The sequence below is a fragment of the Elgaria multicarinata genome, chromosome 9 (assembly GCF_023053635.1).
Source record: "Elgaria multicarinata webbii isolate HBS135686 ecotype San Diego chromosome 9, rElgMul1.1.pri, whole genome shotgun sequence".
In the NCBI taxonomy this organism is placed as follows: Eukaryota; Metazoa; Chordata; class Lepidosauria; order Squamata; family Anguidae; genus Elgaria; species Elgaria multicarinata.
Genome location: NC_086179.1, coordinates 98843146 through 98860865, shown reverse-complemented (window position 1 = coordinate 98860865; position 17720 = coordinate 98843146). Strand labels below are relative to the sequence as shown.

Below are 17720 nucleotides of genomic sequence, written 5' to 3'. Positions count from 1 at the left end.
GACTGGAGGATAATCAGTGAACTATAGAAGAGGCATCAGTGAAAGAAGATTTCCTGGTCATTGAAATGTGAAAGGCAACCCAGGCAGTGAAAATGGTGATGATGATGATGATGATGATGATGAGGCAGGTACAATGTGTATACTATGGGGAGTAATTTTTAATCCATTAACAACTGAAATAAAGTTGTTTATATATATGCTAGACTTAGATATGATTACATATGCTATGCTTGTTTGTAATTTGTTTACAATATTAATTATATAGATATCTACACTCATATATATGTATACAATGTGTGCATGTTGTATTAAGAGTCGGAAATTTGGTGACTGTCCAAATGTGGCCTTCATTTTTATCCATTGCTGCTGCAGTATAAAAGTGAGAAACAGCTTGTGATGGAATCCTTTCTAACATTTTCCAGGGAGCCTCGCAAAATCTTAAAAATTGCCAGTAAATGTTAGGATTCACCAGTTTGGCACTTATTATTGCATTTATCTATGAGAGTAGGGAGAAAGAGGATGGTTCTTTACATAAAGGAGGATGGAGAAGTTGAAGGTTGAAGCAGTATAATGGACATGGATCAGTTTGTGATATCGTTTTTGAAAGTTCCTCCGTGTAAAAAAAATACTCCTTGCAAATAGAAAGCTAACACACCAGAACATAGATTTTAGCAAAGCTTTTTGCCTGCTGTGCTGATATTGTCTTTCATGGAGTTTTTACCATAGAACAATCCTAAAGTGGTGCAGCTCATTCTGCTGCATGTCTAGACCAAGGCAGGCTGAAAAACATTTTGCACTTCAGATGAAGAGACAACTGTGTCCATGTGAATATAATTGGATGGAAATCAAGATGACCTAGGTGTTGGAGTATAGGATAAGCAAGGGTTCAAGTCCTGACTCTGCCATGGATTCTCTGCATGGCCATGGGCAACTCACTTTCCGTTAGCTTCAGTTCTGCCCTCTGTAAAATGAAAAGGACCTGCCTCACAGAAGCTATTATGAACAGGCAGCTGAGAAAAAACTGTTTCAGCTTCTATGCTTACAAAAAATGCAGAATAAGAATGAAATAATAGGGGAACGGCAAGCAGAAAAGATGTGCTAACAAAGTAAGGCATGATTTCTTTAGGCAATATATTACTGATATTAATTATAGCACCATCAGTGTACATGACAGAATAAATATAACCCAAAGACTGATCTCTGCCCTGAGATTGTACAACGTAAATGGATAAAACTTGTTGAAAAGGAAGGAAAATTTATTGAGACAAACTATCCTGCAGTGATGCACACCCTGAATAATCTTTCTGTACCATCAACTTTTGGGTGGTAAAGGTTATTTTTTAACAAATCATCGTTTTTAACATTAAAAGATGTTGGTTTTAACTTGTTCTTCATGTTCTATTTGAATCTGGCAGAGGAAAAAGCACACACACTGGTTTAGGCATGTAAATTCAGAGGGGGAATTAAAGAGGCATGCAGCTAAAATGATCATCTCCCTTCTTGGTGAACCAGCCAGACAAATTCAAGGGGGAAAATTGGTTTGGCAATTGGTTCTCTGATGGTAGCTGATCACACCTTTAGCACTACTTTCTTTTCTTAATGGGGTTACCTACAGATAAAATCTTTTAAATTTGCCATTTCTTGTAAATCTGTTGCTAAAATATGAAATGCTTGCATTTTTCTGATAATTAAAAATAATAAAAGGAGTAAAAACCCAACAAATCAACAGTGGGTTTAAATTATTTTAAAAAAAAACAGGGCGGGGGGGGGGGGGAGAACAAGTCCTCCCAATTTATTTTGAATGATTATGGTATGTAGAGAAATAAACAAACTGACCTCTTGGTATGCATTTGCACACACAAGCAGGACAATGTTTAGATATATATTCTAAATTGTGTTTTTCTTCTAAAAGGAAGGCTTAAACGTTTGGAAGTGATGGTAATAATTCAGTCTTAAGTACACTTTACCGCGGAATAAATTTGCAATCCGAAATTTGCACAGAGAGCAAGAACTCAGTGGGACTTACTTCTGAGTAAACGTTCTTGCTAGACATGCTTTAGAAAAGGATTCCTCCGAATTTTGCTAATGCCAACTCTATGCTCCATAATTAAAAAAAAAGGAAGAAAATTGAGGGCTGAAACGGATGGGATATATTTAAACACGCACACGCAGGCCGAGCTTTAATCAGCGTGAAATGAAAACAACCACCACCTCGCTGCAGTTCCTCCCGGTGCTTCCCAGCGAGGGTTTAAGGTGGCCAAGAGCGCGCAGGAGGAGCGCGTGGCGACAAAGGGGTTAATGCGCAAAAGCCATCTGGCTGAGCTGGTTTGTTATAATCGAGCAGATTCATGTTCGCGGGACGCAGAGTTTTCGGTCTCCGCTCCCGCAACAGAGGCGAGGAACTTCTGCACAAGCCGTCCGTGGAGGGTGCTTTTGTCTTGTATCGGTTATTGCTGCTGCTGCTGTTGTTGTTATTTGAATGACCAGATTATTCCCATCCACCTCTTTCTCTTCATGTCGACTTTCCTGCAAACGTTCATGCGGATGCCATGGTCACGTTTACCACGGTAAGGGGCGGCGGGGGGGGGGGAGGAGGTGTGGGCGACAAGAACAAAAGAAAGACCGGGCTTGGGGGGGGCTTGGCTTGGAACGGGGGGCTTCGAGGAGGTCCTGCCTGCGCGATGCAACCCCCCCCCCCCGGCTGTTTCTGGGGAAGGCAGCCCCACGGGTCGGTGGGTCGGGGCTGCTCCCGACGACGTGTGTACGGAAGGGAGCGCGCGGCTTGAAAGGCGTGGGGAGCGGGGGGGGGGGAGGGGAAGCACCCGCTCTGCTCCGCTCCCCCCTGCAATAAGTTTCCCGTTGCCTTCCCTGACGCCCCAACCCAATGCATCTTTTCTTGGAAATCCCGCTCTATTTTGTTGGGCCTTACAGGTAAGCGTGTCTACGGGCTGGGACCTCGCACTTCGAGGAGGCCGGCGTTTACTCAAGAGTGAGTTTCAAGGGAACTGACTCCTAAGTAAGCTTGTAAAGGGATTCCACTCTCGAGCTTCTCTTAATGCAGCTCCTCCGAGGGAGATCGAGGCAGGGGAAATGTTCCAAGGTCCTCTGGGTTCTCCCCCCCCCCGCCCCCTTTAAAGAAGGAATCGAGCACGTTCCGTTCCTAACAAAAGCCTTGGAAATGCAGACGGAGGAGAGGCGAATAGACAAAACCCAACCTCAGGAGCCTAAACACGCCTCTCCCCCCCCCCGACCCCCTCCATTGCGCGCGCCCCTTAGGGCATGTAGGAAATCGAGGGAAGGCGAGTTAGAATCCCCCCCTTTCTGTCGCAAACCCCCCCCTTTATTTCAGGTAACTCACTTCCTTGCAGCTTTTCAAACTCGATTCAAGAATTTGATCCAGCCCCCCTCCCTCCCCTCCCCCTCCCCGCAACCATCCTCTTCCAAGGCAAGAAAACGCAATCGGCCCCATGGCGCATCCATGCCCTGGGACTGGCGTGGCGATCAAAGACGTTCTTGGCGGGTTCTTGCCTAGGTGCAAAGAGGACTCGGAGAGTCCGCGGAAGTGTGGAAGCGTCGTCCGCGTTAGGGGCGAGGCCCGGGAGCTTGCCCAAGCCGGGGGGTGGGGGGGCTCTTCCCCCTTGCGCGCCGAGGCGTCCTTGGAAAGCCCCCTTCTGGGAATGGGAAGACGGAAACTATCGCCCCGCGCGCGGAGGCAGAAGCAGGGGCTCCCCTCCCCTCCCCAAACAGCTGAATTGCCTTGGAGCTTCTTTTGGAGCTAGAAACTCTCCAAAACGAGGGGGGTGGAGAGACGGCAAGAGAGAAGAAGAATCCTGAAATGGTTTGGATACTTTTCCGATCCAGTCCCTAATCCTAAGTTAAAATAAAACTGGAAAAGGGTGAAAATCTGCCTTGCGCTCGAAATAGCCGGTAGATGGAGCGAAGTGGCGGGGGCGGAATTTCGGTCTGAAGGAAGCTGTTGGCGGACCGCGCGCTCTTGGGTGGTTTTGTGGCGCAGTTATTTACAGACGCCTGGGGAGGAGGGAGGGAGGCACGGACGGACGGACGGAGGGTGCCCTTAAGGCGGGGTGTGCGCGGCAGGCGCGAGCTGGCTCTGTGCGAAGACAACCTTTGCAAGAGCATCTGACTGATGGGACGCTTAAGTATGCTGCATCGACGGAGAGGACGCCCCCGCCCAGCATTCAGGCAGCAGGAAAAAATGTGGGGTGTATCCATATCTATTTATCTATAATAAAATCTCAGTGATTCCAGCTCTAGTACTTCAGGATGCGTGTATTTGAATCTCCGCCCCCGGGAAAAAGTAAAACTAACCACTATCTGCACAAAGAAAAACAAAACATCCAGGAGGAGATGATGAATCCCTTCCCCCTTCCATGTTTGCTTTCTCTGTGCAGGGAAGTTTGGGCGGAAGGGGGGGCATTAATGAAGTTCTGCATTGAAATGGCATCGTGTTAGGGGAGCTTTACCACTGGATTGCGTAAACTGGGTCTCATTCCCATTGAACTTCTAAGCAAATATGGTTGGGATTTTGGTGGCAATCTCAGCGCTTTGGTTTTAGCCAAAGGTGTCCCAGTTGTAGTTATTGGTGCCTATGGGCGTTACTAGACGAGGCTCTAGCGCGCGTTACCTTCCGCAGTCACGTCGAGGCTTCCAGATGACGTTCACGAGGATCCGCCGTTATCCCGCGGTGAAGCCTCTTTCTCCCGACTTTAAAAAAGTGAGTTTTAGGACGCCTTTTCCTGCTGTCCCGCGGTAATTCGGAGTACGTGTGGGAGGATGTGAGGTCACTGCGGTCCGCACTGGGCAGGAAAAGGCGTGCTAAGGGGGAGTGGTCAGCGGCTTCGGTCAAGCCGCCTCCGCCATTTGCGCGCAGTCCGGCAGCTGGGGCAGCGCGGCGGAGCGGCTTTTTTTTTTTATTTCCCCAGTGACAGTTTGCGCAGGAACGGAGGACCGGAAAAGTGGCTGGTGACTCCTTGCGGTGGGCAGCTACCGTGGCCGCATAATGGCGGTGCTGTACGCTGCCTGTTAGTGTGGGTACCAGGCTGGCAGAGGGCAGAGCTGTTTGTGGGCTGCTGCCATGGCTACGGCCAGATGTGGGTTGGCTCCTTGGGATGGGGCACAGGGCACAGAGGCGATCATCGCCGCCGACACCTCAGAGGCATGATGGGAGATGTAGGCACAGAGTGGCCATGCAGACGATTGACCTCGGGTCATATGACACCCGCCACGACCCCCATCAGGAAGTGAGCGCATCAATGTTGACCCTCAACAGCACCAGCAGCACTTCGGCTGGCACTGGCACTGCCGCCGCTGCCGCCGCCAGGGCCGGCGGCGGCATCGCTGACGGCTGCGCAAGTTTGCGGTCTTTCGGACGTGCGCAAACCGTGCAGCGAGCGAAAAAAAAAGCCGCGGCAATCAGGCCGGTGTGGCTGTGCAACCGTTCTCGCGGCGGCAGCAGCACAACCGGCGCAAACTTCCGCCACAAATCGAAGGCAGGTGTGGATGATGAGGCGTCACGGCTGAACGGGAAAAGCCGCTTTCACCGCTCCTCAACGACGGAACACCCGGTACGTCTAGCAACGCCCTATGATTCTATGACCAGAAAAGCCAGGATACAAGCCTCCTCCATCCTCCTCTCATAACTGGGCCTCTCTGGTCTCCTCCCCTCCCTGATTGTGTGCTGTAGAATTGCAGTATATATCTTATTGAAGAAGTTGGTCTGAAAGGACTTGCTACTACCAGGGAGGACATAATCTCACTACGCTTCAATGACAGGGAATGAACTTAATTTTACTAAAAACACTTAATGATCCACAGCAGTTTCCCATGGGTATGAGAAAGGAATAGAAGGAATGCACCGCCCAGAGAGCTCCGGCTATTGGGCGGTATAAAAATGTAATAAATAAATAAAAATGTAATAAATAAATAAATAAATGTTACATGCTTTAAGAAAGAGTTGAACATCCCTTTTAAGAGTTGAACAAACCCTTTTAAGAAAGGGATGTAGAGGGAGGGAGAAGAATATTAGAGTGATATTTAATGCGCGAGTATATACAATTGAAAATACCTGTTACTCATGAACTAGCATGTACTTACTAACCCAGAGTAGTGGTCGTTCCCTTGTTCTGTATGCAGATCCACCAATACAGATTCCTTATGTGGGTTTCTCCCTTGCTCCCTAAGCGTGCACTGAAAGCGTGTAAAACCTGTGATTGCATTTCAGCAGAATTGTTAAAAGAGAAATGCATTGACTATTGTTCGTCCTCCTATAGATATAACATACTTTAGATAATTTGCATTTTAAGTTTCTGTGAAGTATGTAACTATATATGGAAAGGATGATATAAATGTCTGTACAATAAAAATTATTTATTACTGTGTAAATAATATGACAGGTTTTAGTGTCACAAAAGAACTCCAATAACTGATTTACAACTTAAAAGAAGTGCTTCTGGTACTGCTGCACTTCAAAATGAAGGTGGGGGAAACGTGCTCTCTGACATACTAGTATTCCAAAAGCATGATATTATTTTGAACATAGGAAACTATTCAATCATAGAGATCCATCACCGGCTTCTAAAGAGATACAATCCAGGGAATCCTGTACATGTGGTCCATGTGTTTTTTTCTAAAGGTCTGGATAGCCTTGAAGACAGTAATTGATGCGGCACCTTGGGAAATAATTGTAGGCCGTGGCATGAGTTCCTGAGGGCAATGACCTACTCAACTGTGTACTTAGTGGCGAGGTGGTTTATCAACTTGAGTTCACTGCAGGATAGAACAAGTTAAGGAGTATACTTAACAGGAATGCAACTGACTTCTCCCCTCCCCTAATCCTGATGGTGGGATTACTACATCAGTCTGAGAGAAAGGGCTCATCTACACCAAGCAGGATATTCCACTATGAAAGCGGTATATAAAAGGCAGGAGACACACCAAGCAGGATATAGCGGTATGAAAGTGGTATATGGTATGTGTCAATGGGCCCCAGCAGTTGTCAGTGCACTTCAATACTGCTATGAAGCAGTAGTGTGGCTCCTGCCTTTTATAAACCACTTTCATAGGGGAATATCCTGCTTGGTGTAGATGAGCCCCCAGTGTGGTATGACATCTTCAGCAGGGGTGCACAGCTTGGGAGCTTCGTGTGTTCCCCCTCCCCGCCCAGGTCTTTGAAACCTCCGCCTGCTGATTTATCACAGTGTTTGTAGTCATTATGGATTCTACCACTGCTAGTACTGCTATTGTTGATTTTATCTCTCTGTCAATAGACCCTGGCCACCTACTTTCCCTCCGAGAGTCCTCATGAAAGGGAAGTCAGTGCTGCAGATTTCCCTTTGGAGACAACACTGTAGCAGCTGCTCTTGGAGGACTACAGGTAGAACTTGACCTAGGAGATGCTCAAGAATCCTGAGTTCTGGTGGTGATAATGAGGGCCAAAATAGAAATAGTTTTAAACCCATAACTAGCAGTGATGTCTTCCTCCATCTTTACTTTAGAGTAGGTGCAGGGCCCCAAATCTGTATTGGGACCTTAGCAAGGCGGGGTGCTTTGACATACTCTAAAGTAAAAATGGCAAAGAGATGTAATTGCTTGATACAGATTTAAAGTAATGCCCGCTTTCGCCCAGGCTGAAATCCAGATTATTGAAAGTAAGTGCAAACATTCACTATATCATTGGAGGAGATGGAGGTGATGTTCATAGAATCATAGAATAGCAGAGTTGGAAGGGGCCTACAAGGCCATCGAGTCCAACCCCCTGCTCAATGCAGGAATCCACCCTAAAGCATCCCTGAAAGATGGTTGTCCAGCTGCCTCTTGAATGCCTCTAGTGTGGGAGAGCCCACAACCTCCCCAGGCAACTGATTCCATTGTCATACTGCTCTAACAGGAAGTTTTTCCTGATGTCCAGCTGTTTGAGGGAAATGAAAGCAATGGAAATCAGAAAGCAATGAAAATAAAGGGAATAACTAAACTGAGACTTGTGAGACAACACTTAATGAAATTTGTCATCATAGTGCCTAGTCTAGATGCCAGTGGAGGTTTTTGTTCAGGCATGCAAAGAATTTGAAGGGAGAACTGAAATAGTTTTCTTACGAACTGCAGGATTTCTCAGGGAGGATTCTGCAGATGCTTATCTGGGACCATCAAAAATCATGCACGTTTTTGGTCAGCCTGTCTTGTGGGTGTGTAATCAGTACTGGTTGTTTCTTGGGAGTTCAGCACTTGGTGAAGAAACTCGTTTCAGTAGGCAAAACGAGACTAGTGTTTGCCATTGGTTTTCTTCTAAAAATGGACGTTTGAGGCAAATTTGAACATGCCTGGAATGAATATCTGAGAAGTAATGAAAGAAGCAAAATGGGTTAAGAGAAGATTTACACAATTTCTCAGAAGACTTCTACATCACTCCACTTGTAATTTTACAGAGAATTAGGCTGCTTAAATTCTGTTATAATCAATGGGAATTGAACAGCCTGAATTTGTACAGGATGTCAGACTTTGTATTTGGAGGAATGTATTATTTATTTAAAATAATTGCATGCCATTATTCTCTTAAATAATTGCATTCAGAGTGGTTCACAAGAAAACAAAACCATTAAACAAAATTACAAACATCAAAACGCGATGCCAGATAAATAAAATTCTTATCTCAAAGGTCGCAGTAAAAGCAAGTCAAAGCAATGTCAGCAGTTCACAGACCAGCAGCAGCAGCAACCGCAACACAATGAAAGTCCACAATGTAAACTATCACCAGAAGGCTGAAGTACAGCCTTTGTCTGGTGCGTAAAAGAAAGTAAAGCAGGAGCCAGGTAAGCCCCAGGTAATTTAGGGTGCTGAAGGTCAAGACCAGCATCTTAAATTGTGCCTGGATACAAGCTGGGAATGAATGAAAATCTCATGTAATGCGCTCATTCTGACTAATCTGGTCACTGCATTTTTTGAACCAATTGAAGCTTCCAGAGACTTCAAGAATAGCCCTGTGTATAACCAGGGGAAGTAGGTATGGGGGGCAGTGAAAACCTGATTTTGCGCGCACACACACCAGCCCCAGCCAGCTACTAACATGATAACCAGACGTGGTTTGTTGTCGTCTGTGTTCTCCTTGCTTGCTGCTCTTGCACATACTCAGAACATATCCCCAGCTTAACCAGAGGCAGGAGAGGGGACCAGGGGTTTATGAGAATCCCTCTCCCAGCTTCCCAAATATGGTTATGATAGTGTCCTATGTCTCTGCAGGATCCAGGATTTATATGGGAATTTGGATGCTCATTAAGAAGCCCATAGCAAATCGTCTGTTGGTTTGTGGTGAGGGGGGGGCTCTCCCACACTCGAGGCCTTCAAGAGGCAGCTGGACAGCCATCTGTCGGGGATCCTTTAAGGTGGATTCCTGCATTGAGCAGGGGGTTGGACTCGATGGCCTTGTAGGCCCCTTCCAACTCTGCTATTCTATGATTCTATGCTTGTGTGCTGAATACTCAGTGTGTGTTTGTGTTTATATGTGAGAGAGGTCACCAGCACATCTAATCCAGACCCACAGGACCAAGGTTTTTGTGGACATGATTTTAAAGTCCACATGCTTTAGTTTTCCCTTTCTGTGGAGCGGGTTGCTGCTTGGTAGGGATTCAAAAGAGCCCTTTTCTGTGCTGCTCTGATGATATTAATGGCTCCTCCTATGGCGTACCCCTTGGCTCTGTCATTGGTGACCCTGCCCTCTGCCCCACCAGTACCAGTGGGTGCTTGCCATCATACGTTAGAGTAAGGCATTATAGTACCATTATGTGCATGCAGTTGGTTTCTTTGGCAAGAAGATTTATGCACAAGTATTACTTAAAATGTTACTTTTTTTGGAACTGAAATTATTTCTGCATTTGTATTCACATTTTCTGTGGCCAAATCTTTTCTTACAAAGAAAACAACCACTTTGGGCCTTGCTAAACCCAGCTGGATAAGCCGGCAGGGAGGCGGGGCGACGGCGCACTAACCTTAACGCGCGCTGCGCCGCCTCCTAGACGGCCGACGCGCAGGGACTACGGAAGCCCTGCAGCGTCGGTCATTTTTGTTGTTGTTGTTGTTAAAGGGGCCACGTGCACGCCGAAGACTCCGGAGAAGGTAAGTGGGTTTTTTTTCTAAAATTATCCGTCCCTCGCCCCCATCCCATCCCCAGTTGTCTGTCCCTCCCCCCATCCCATCCCCGGTTGTCTGTCCCTCAGCCCCATCCCCGGTTGTCTGTCCCTTGGCCCCATCCCATCCCCGATGTCCGGCTTTCCCCCCCCTCCTGCCGGTCCGGCCTTCCCCCCCATCTCCCCCCCCCCCCCGGCCTGATGGGCACAGCGCGCTTTTCCCGGCTACTCGCGAGTAAGCGAGTAGCTGCAAAAAGCCACGGACCTTGCTAGACGTTCCACAGCCCCGACCTCAGGCCAGGGCTGCGGAAAAGGCGCGCCATAAGCGACTTCGCTTATGGCGCGTTAGGGGAAGCTTCAGCGCGGCCTGGGCCCGGATTCCCCTGTGTGTCATGTGGACGCACAGCAGGAAAACCGGGCCTCAAAGCGCGCTAAGGCCTCGTCTAGCAAGGCCCTTTATCTATGACAGTTGGCTTTTTACTCCAACCTTTAATCCGAAGCTTGCTTGTTATTGTTATTAAAAACTCTAAACAGCTCCTCTCCTGCATTGGTGTTTACAACTTTCCAAAATGTCTCCTTTATTAACCAAATTTAGTCACTATTTTGGTGAAGTTATTCAGTACATACTTAATTTTTCCTTCTAAGTCACTAATTCCCTTGGTTGGTCTTCTAAGAAATCCTTCCAATTTATATTATTGAAGTATTTAAGTCGCTCACTCACAATGGATCTTTTTCAGTATTTATTGACTGCTCCATAATTACGTTGGGCAAAACCCACTGGGAAGTTCTTCTGCCCAGGGGCCAATTTCAGTGATGAATATTTCTGGGGGGTTTAGATTGATTTTGATGTTTTTACTTTTACATGCTATTTTAAGATTGTGCAGTTGGTTTCCTTATTTTCTTTGAGAGTTTCCTGAAAAGCAGTGTATTTTTAAAGAAGTATGGGATTGGAGAACTTTCTGGTAGATTGTCCCCCTTAAGACTTTTGTGAGTGGTTGTTGCTAAAAATGGCAGGTCATCCCCCTTCTCCCCCTGTAACATATACTACAACCCGTGTTCCAACATAGCAATGTTTTACATTTTCCTCACCCTTGTTTCATCCCATGTCGTTGGCTGCTTATGTCAGGGCTGGAGAGAGAAACATGAAACATCATGATGTCAAGATAAACCAAGTCCTATGAGTTCAGGGCTGGGCAATCTTTTCAGGCCCATGGGCATACTTGTCATTTTGAGAGGGGGGGCTAAGGGTGCATTTGCGGTTATTTGGGCCTGCACACATTTGTTTTTCGGATTCTTTCGTTCCTTGTCCCCCTTGCTGGGTTTATGTCTTTTCTTACCCCTCCCCTTGCTAGAAGTCTCCCTTTTTTTGTCCATCCCTGCTGAAATTCTGCCTCCCCCCCCCCAATTTACTGGAATTCTTTCTTTTCTGACAGCCTTCCTCCTTTTCTTTCTCTTCCTCCTCCAGGTTCCTTCGTTCCTCACCACCCCGTCTATCTTCTTTTTTCTCTCCCCCTTCTGCCACCTGCTGCCATTTTCCTCCCCCACCCCCACTTCTACCTCCTCCAGATTTCCTAATTTCCCTGCCATTCCTCCCTTCCCCCACCTGTTCATTTGCACCCCCGCCAGAGGGGGCTGTCAGAGATGGGGGGGGGGGCTGCACCCAGGTGCATTGCACATCCAACACCTGTACTCAGTGTCATTGAGGGGAGCTAAAACCACGCAACTAAATTTTGGTGGCAGATGTGCATTTAGTATAATATTTGGCCCTGAGTTAAATATTTGCCACTTCCAGATTACAAATTTGTTCCTAATATTCCTTTTTCCAGGATCATGCCCATGATTCTTTTTGCCATACTAGTTAACAGATTTCTCCTGCCTGTTTTACATTAATTTCTCTTATGTATTTGCTTGGAATTTTCCAGCCTGAAACATCTGATTTTTTACCACATTTTTAAACCTTCCTTGATCCCTTTCTTTTGTTTTTCTTACTATTATTGCCCTTTTGCTTGTGACTTGTTTCAGTTTAATGCCGTCTGGAAATTTTAACTACATGCTATTGAGGGGCCCCTCCAAATAATGTAATATTTTGTTAAAACGAGTGATGTAACTTTTGATGCTTGTGGTGCACCCCCAGCCACTCTCCCTGGCTTGGTATATCATTACTTGTTATGGTTTTTAATGTTTAATTGCTGCCCATCATTTGAATGAGGAGTGGTTTGGTGCAGTGCAGCATGAGAGAAATTGTGTCTGGTGTTGCATTTGTCTGAAAGCTGTGTTTTATTACTCTAACAGCTTCCATGCACTCACATTGCCTCCGCTACTATCCAGACAAATGCTATTGTAAACTGAGATCGTTTTTCTTGCCTACGGCTATGGTCATGTCATTCTCGCTCTTCTGAATTCCTCCACCAGCTCCCTGTCCTCCTCCTCCTCCTCCTCCGCTGCCTTAAACTTCACGCAACAAACTTGAAATTGAAGTTTCTTGGCTCATATTAACACCTCTGTTTGTAAATCTTTGGACAAACATAATTGTACCCTCAGTTGCCCTATTACCTGCAGTGTGTTTAAGGGGGAGTCCACACACCGTTCCGAAGGCGCCCCGAAGCCCCTTGATAGCCGAGGGAGAGCTACCAGCAGCGGGGCTGGGTCGTGGGAGGGAAGAGAGCCGACGGGCGAGGAAAGGGGAGGGCGCCTCCCATGCCCCCGGGACCGCGCAGGGGCCACCGCCGCCGCCCCGCTGCTGGTAGCTCTTGCAGGGCCTGCTGGCTAAAGGAAAACGGAGCCAGGAGCAGCCCGCCCACAGTCTGCGCTGCCAAAACACGCCTCCTCCTCCGCCTCTTCTGGGGACGATTAAGGTACGTGCTACACGAGCGTTTTCGGGGCGCCATCAAGGGGCTTCGGGGCGCCTTCGGAACGGTGTGTGGACTCCCCTTAGGTGTGTTTAGACAACTGTTCCACACAATCCCATCTTCCAAATTTTCAAACTGGGAAAGTTGTGGTGTTTTTTGGGTTTTTTTAAAGACAGGGTATAAGTAACGTAGGGCACAATCCTATGCATGCTTAGAGAGAAAAAAGTCCAACAACTCCCAGCATCCTTCAGCCAGAACGGCTGTCTGGGAAATGGTCAGAATTCTTGAACTTTTTCTGTCTAAACATTTATAGAATTGCTCCCTTAAATAAATGAATTTTAAAAAATGTATTTGTTAGTTTTCATACCACAACATTCTGATTCAGTCAGACCCTTGAGGTGGTGTAGAGTAATAATCTAACAAAAGAAAGCAAAATTTAAAACTATGCCTTAAATATCCAAGTATCAAAGACAAAAGTTTAAGACTGAAACTAAAGAACAAAAAAAACCACCACCATTATATGTAATTGCTGTTTTTATATCAATCCTAGATTTTGGTATTCGTGTTTTTTATGGTTGTTGGTGTGTGTGTATAGTTTTATTACTGTTTTCTCAGTGATAGTATAAGCAGCCATAAATCAAGTAGCATTTTTGCCTGGAGAGGCAGGAATACATAGGTAGAAATACATAAACTCCAGTTTCCAACATACCATCACAAAATAGCATAGCTGAGAATCTCAACATAGGAAGCAGCTGAGAGGGGACTAAAGCAGCCCCTCACTGCAGGCATTGGGGCTACTAAGAACAGTTATTAACCTCACAGTGTTGTCAAGTTGAGTCCTTGGAGCTGTTTGCACAGCATGACAGCCCGCTGTGGGCTATTTAACCCATGGTGAGACTGGGTGTTTGTGGGGCATGGGTGGCTCCCATTTTGAATATGCAGCCCCTGCTCTGAGGTTGTGCAAACCCAACCGGTGTGGGTCCCATTAGGGGTGGGGTGAGCGGATTTTTTTTTTTAAAAAAATTACCTTTTCATTTGAGCACTTGTGCGCTCATCTTCAATAATAATAACAATAATAATAATAAAAAATGGCGGGCGCGACATCCTCCTTCCTCCTGGGATGTCGCGCGCCACATGTGGACTGAGGGGGAGGATTTCGCGATCAACATACCGCGAGATCCTCCTGTGGTGTAGACATGCCCTCTGATTGAATGGCCTTTTTTATCCTAGAACTAAAAAAAGGAAGACAATTCTGTGTAAATGACGTTCTTATTCTCATTAATAATTTGTCCTTGAGTGATGAGGACCATGTTGGTGTATGTTTCATGGGTGTCTACAGGTCAAAGCTGAGGGAGAATCAGTTCACTCTGTTAAAAATAATAATGTGGATTACTGTATGTCCTGGTCTCGGAATGTCAGGGTCATAATGGATGCCATGGGAATGTGCATCACATGACATATGATGTAGTGTTCTATAGTCTGGATAGGGCTCCTCTCTTGTGAAAGCATCTGGCATCCATAAAGCAGTTTCTCTCCCTCTGTCACATATGCATACATTTTCATATTTCTCAATTTGCCTTTTAATAATGTGCTGCTTTTAATAATGTATTAGTTTTAAATGTTTTAATCAGTTATATGATGTTTGCATTTGTGTTGTACCCCGCCTCGATCCAGAGGGAGAGGCGGGTAACTATTATTATTATTATTATTATTATTATTATTATTATTACAATGATACAAAAAAAATGATCAGGTGTTTCTATGGGAAATGGATTTGAAGGGCATGGTTTCTGGAGCCAGAAGTTGAGTTCTGAAGCCTTTTCAGGAACAGAGCAGGAAGGGGGTGTCTGCCGCTGTTTAATATGCACATCGTTTTTCATGGTTAGGAATAAGTAGCAAAGTACGTAACTGGGTCAAGGAGAGAGGATAAGAACAGTTCCAGAGATAGGAGAATAATGTGAGGAATTGAGTTGGCCTTATCCATATTGCTGGCCAGAGCAAAAATCCTACTGATACAGCTCCCTGATATTCCTGCACATCATCTTTACTGAGAGATTTAAGAGTGGCAAACTTTGAGCACTCCAATCCACAGCCCAGAATAGGACTTGATAGCTGTATATTCAACTAGCAGGTAAATATAGTTGGGATTGTAGTGAGATGAATGGAGTTAGGAAAACCTGTAGGAGGCTTTCTTCTGCTTTATTCCATATAGTAAATCTGTTCTGGATACAGGATTAAATGCCAGCAGCGGAAAGAAAATAGCATGTGTAGTCATGCTGCAATTCTGCAGGATTAGGGAAAAACACAGAATTTGGCTTCTGGACACTCAGCATTCACTTAAAAAATAAGCAAGCAAATATTTATTACTTATCTGTATCACAATTTCTGTACCGCTTTTCTTTTTCTACATCTCAAAACAGTTTACAGGATGATAGCATACAATAAAATCAATCATTAAGACAATAACGCAGTGATAAAATAATAACATCTCATTAAAATAACTAGGGGTAGCTGGCAGTGCTAGTAGTCAGGGAAATACCTGCGCAAACAGATGTGTCTTCAGCTGTGAGTAGAAGCACTCCACAACTAAGAGCCTTCCTGATTTCCAAGGGCAGATCATTCCACATGGAAAGTGCCACAGCTGAAAAGCACACCCCCCCCCGGCCTCCATACTGCCAACAAACAAATCTCAGTAGGCAATAGTATGGTCAGCAAATCCCCCTCTCTGCCCTCCCCATTTCCTATGAGAATTCCCCTTCGTGCCTGGTCCCCCATTGTCAGGACCCGGTGGGGTGCTGAGAATGGGGAAGGCGGGGTGCAGGCATCTCTCCTGCAGCTGTCAAGCCCTATGAAGAGAGACTGAAAGAACTGGGCATGTTTAGCCTGGAGAAGAGAAGATTGAGGGGAGACATGAGAGCACTCTTCAAATACTTAAAAGGTTGTCACACAGAGGAGGGCCAGGATCTCTTCTCGATCCTCCCAGAGTGCAGGACACGGAATAACGGGCTCAAGTTACAGGAAGCCATATTCCGGCTGGACATCAGGAAAAACTTCCTGACTGTTAGAGCAGTACGACAATGGAATCAGTTGCCTGGTGAGGTTGTGGCCTCTCCCACACTAGAGGCCTTCAAGAGGCAGCTGGACAAGCATCTGTCAGGGATGCTTTAGGGTGGATTCCTGCATTGAGCAGGGGGTTGGACTCGATGGCCTTGTAGGCCCCTTCCAACTCTGCTATTCTATGATTCTATGCTTGCACCTGGCCTACCTGTTCTCAAGCTGCAGGAGAGATCTTGGCGTCCTGTCTCCGTTCTCTCCAAAGTGGTGGAGAACGAGGATGGGGGGGGGGGCGCAAGTATAACTCCTGTCCTGTCAAGCTACGAGAGAAATCCATCCACGTCTCCCCCCGCCCTTTGCTCAACACAAAGTTGTGGAGAATGGGTCGGTGACAAAAGTCTCTCTCCTGCTCCTGACAGGCTTTTGGTGCCCATCCATTCTCTACAACTAAGCGGGGAGGGCACGGATGGATTTCCCCCACGGTTTGACATTACAGCTGCAGGAGAGATTCCATGCCCCACCCCAATAGGCACAAATTGGTTTTGGATATCCGGTTGGAGGAGTTTATGAATCTCTCCTGCAGCTGTAAGGTTAAACCACAGGAGAAATCCATTCACAGTTTGACATTGCGGCCACTGGAGAGATCCACACACCCATCTCTGATATCCAAATGGATATTGGGGCAGAGGGGGGATTTCTCTCATGGTTGAACGTTGCAGAGATCCTTACACCCTTCTGCCCCAATTTCCATTTGTGCATGTCCCGGGAAGCGGGGTGCCCTGCCCCACCCAGGAGTGGGACATGCATGTCCTGAGAAGCACACGGCGCCCCACCCAGGGACAGCATGTTCTTCAGCTTCCCATGCACTTCTCGGGACAGATGACAAATGCCTACAGAATCCTGCTGGGCAAGAGTGGCAGGGAGTTCTGCCGCTCTTGCCTCGTGACTCTGTAGGCATGTGAAATAGTCGGCGGAGCTGGACACATGACACAACAAGATCAGCTCTGCACACCGTTGATTATTTCTGTTGGTTATTTCTGGAAAACAACCAACCATTGTGTGGAAAAGGCTTACCAGATGACACAATTGTCAATGGTGGACTATTTCAGCAATGGTGGACTATTGTGTTGTCTGAACCCAGTCATTGTCTAGTCTCCTTGGTTGTGAAGATATGCTTGAAAGTGTAGGAATAATAGAAGAAAGTTCAAAAGATCTCCAGTGGTGAGATTCCGTGCCTTGCTCAGCTCCTTGCCTCTTTTTATGAGTAGGAAAAGCAGAATAAATTATACAAAAATATGTTTTAAAAAATGAAATACAATATTTTTAAAAGAATATGCATGTAAATTTGCATAATATATACAAGTTCAGCTTTTCTGGGTGCAGATTTAAATATGACACGCTTTTATTCAATGCTGTTTGTTGCATTTTGCCATGTAAACACTTTTCAAAAGACGTGATTTTAATTCTACATAAGAATTAGTTCTACAATAAACTCATCATATTGGTGGTGCTGTGAAGTAAGCCTTGTTGGTTGTAAACACTTTCCACCGTGTCCCTGACCACCTGTGGTGTGTGAAAATAGTTGATCGTGCTGTGTCCCTCCATATACAACAGCAGCTGTTGCTAATAACTTTCTGTGTATTTAGGCATGTAAACAGCCCCAGTAGGAGTTAATAACACT

General features: G+C 46.0%; 1 protein-coding gene across 1 annotated transcript in view; it reads left to right on the top strand.

Annotated features, from left to right (window-relative positions):
* The first annotated feature begins 2433 nt into the window (after positions 1-2433).
* NTF3 (neurotrophin 3) overlaps positions 2434-17720 on the top strand; it is an 89092-nt gene continuing 73805 nt past the window's right edge. Inside the window, exon 1 of the mRNA XM_063133418.1 lies at positions 2434-2567. Within this exon, the coding sequence (XP_062989488.1) occupies positions 2550-2567 (18 nt within the window). The 5' untranslated portion in view covers positions 2434-2549. The remainder of the gene's footprint in view (positions 2568-17720) is intronic.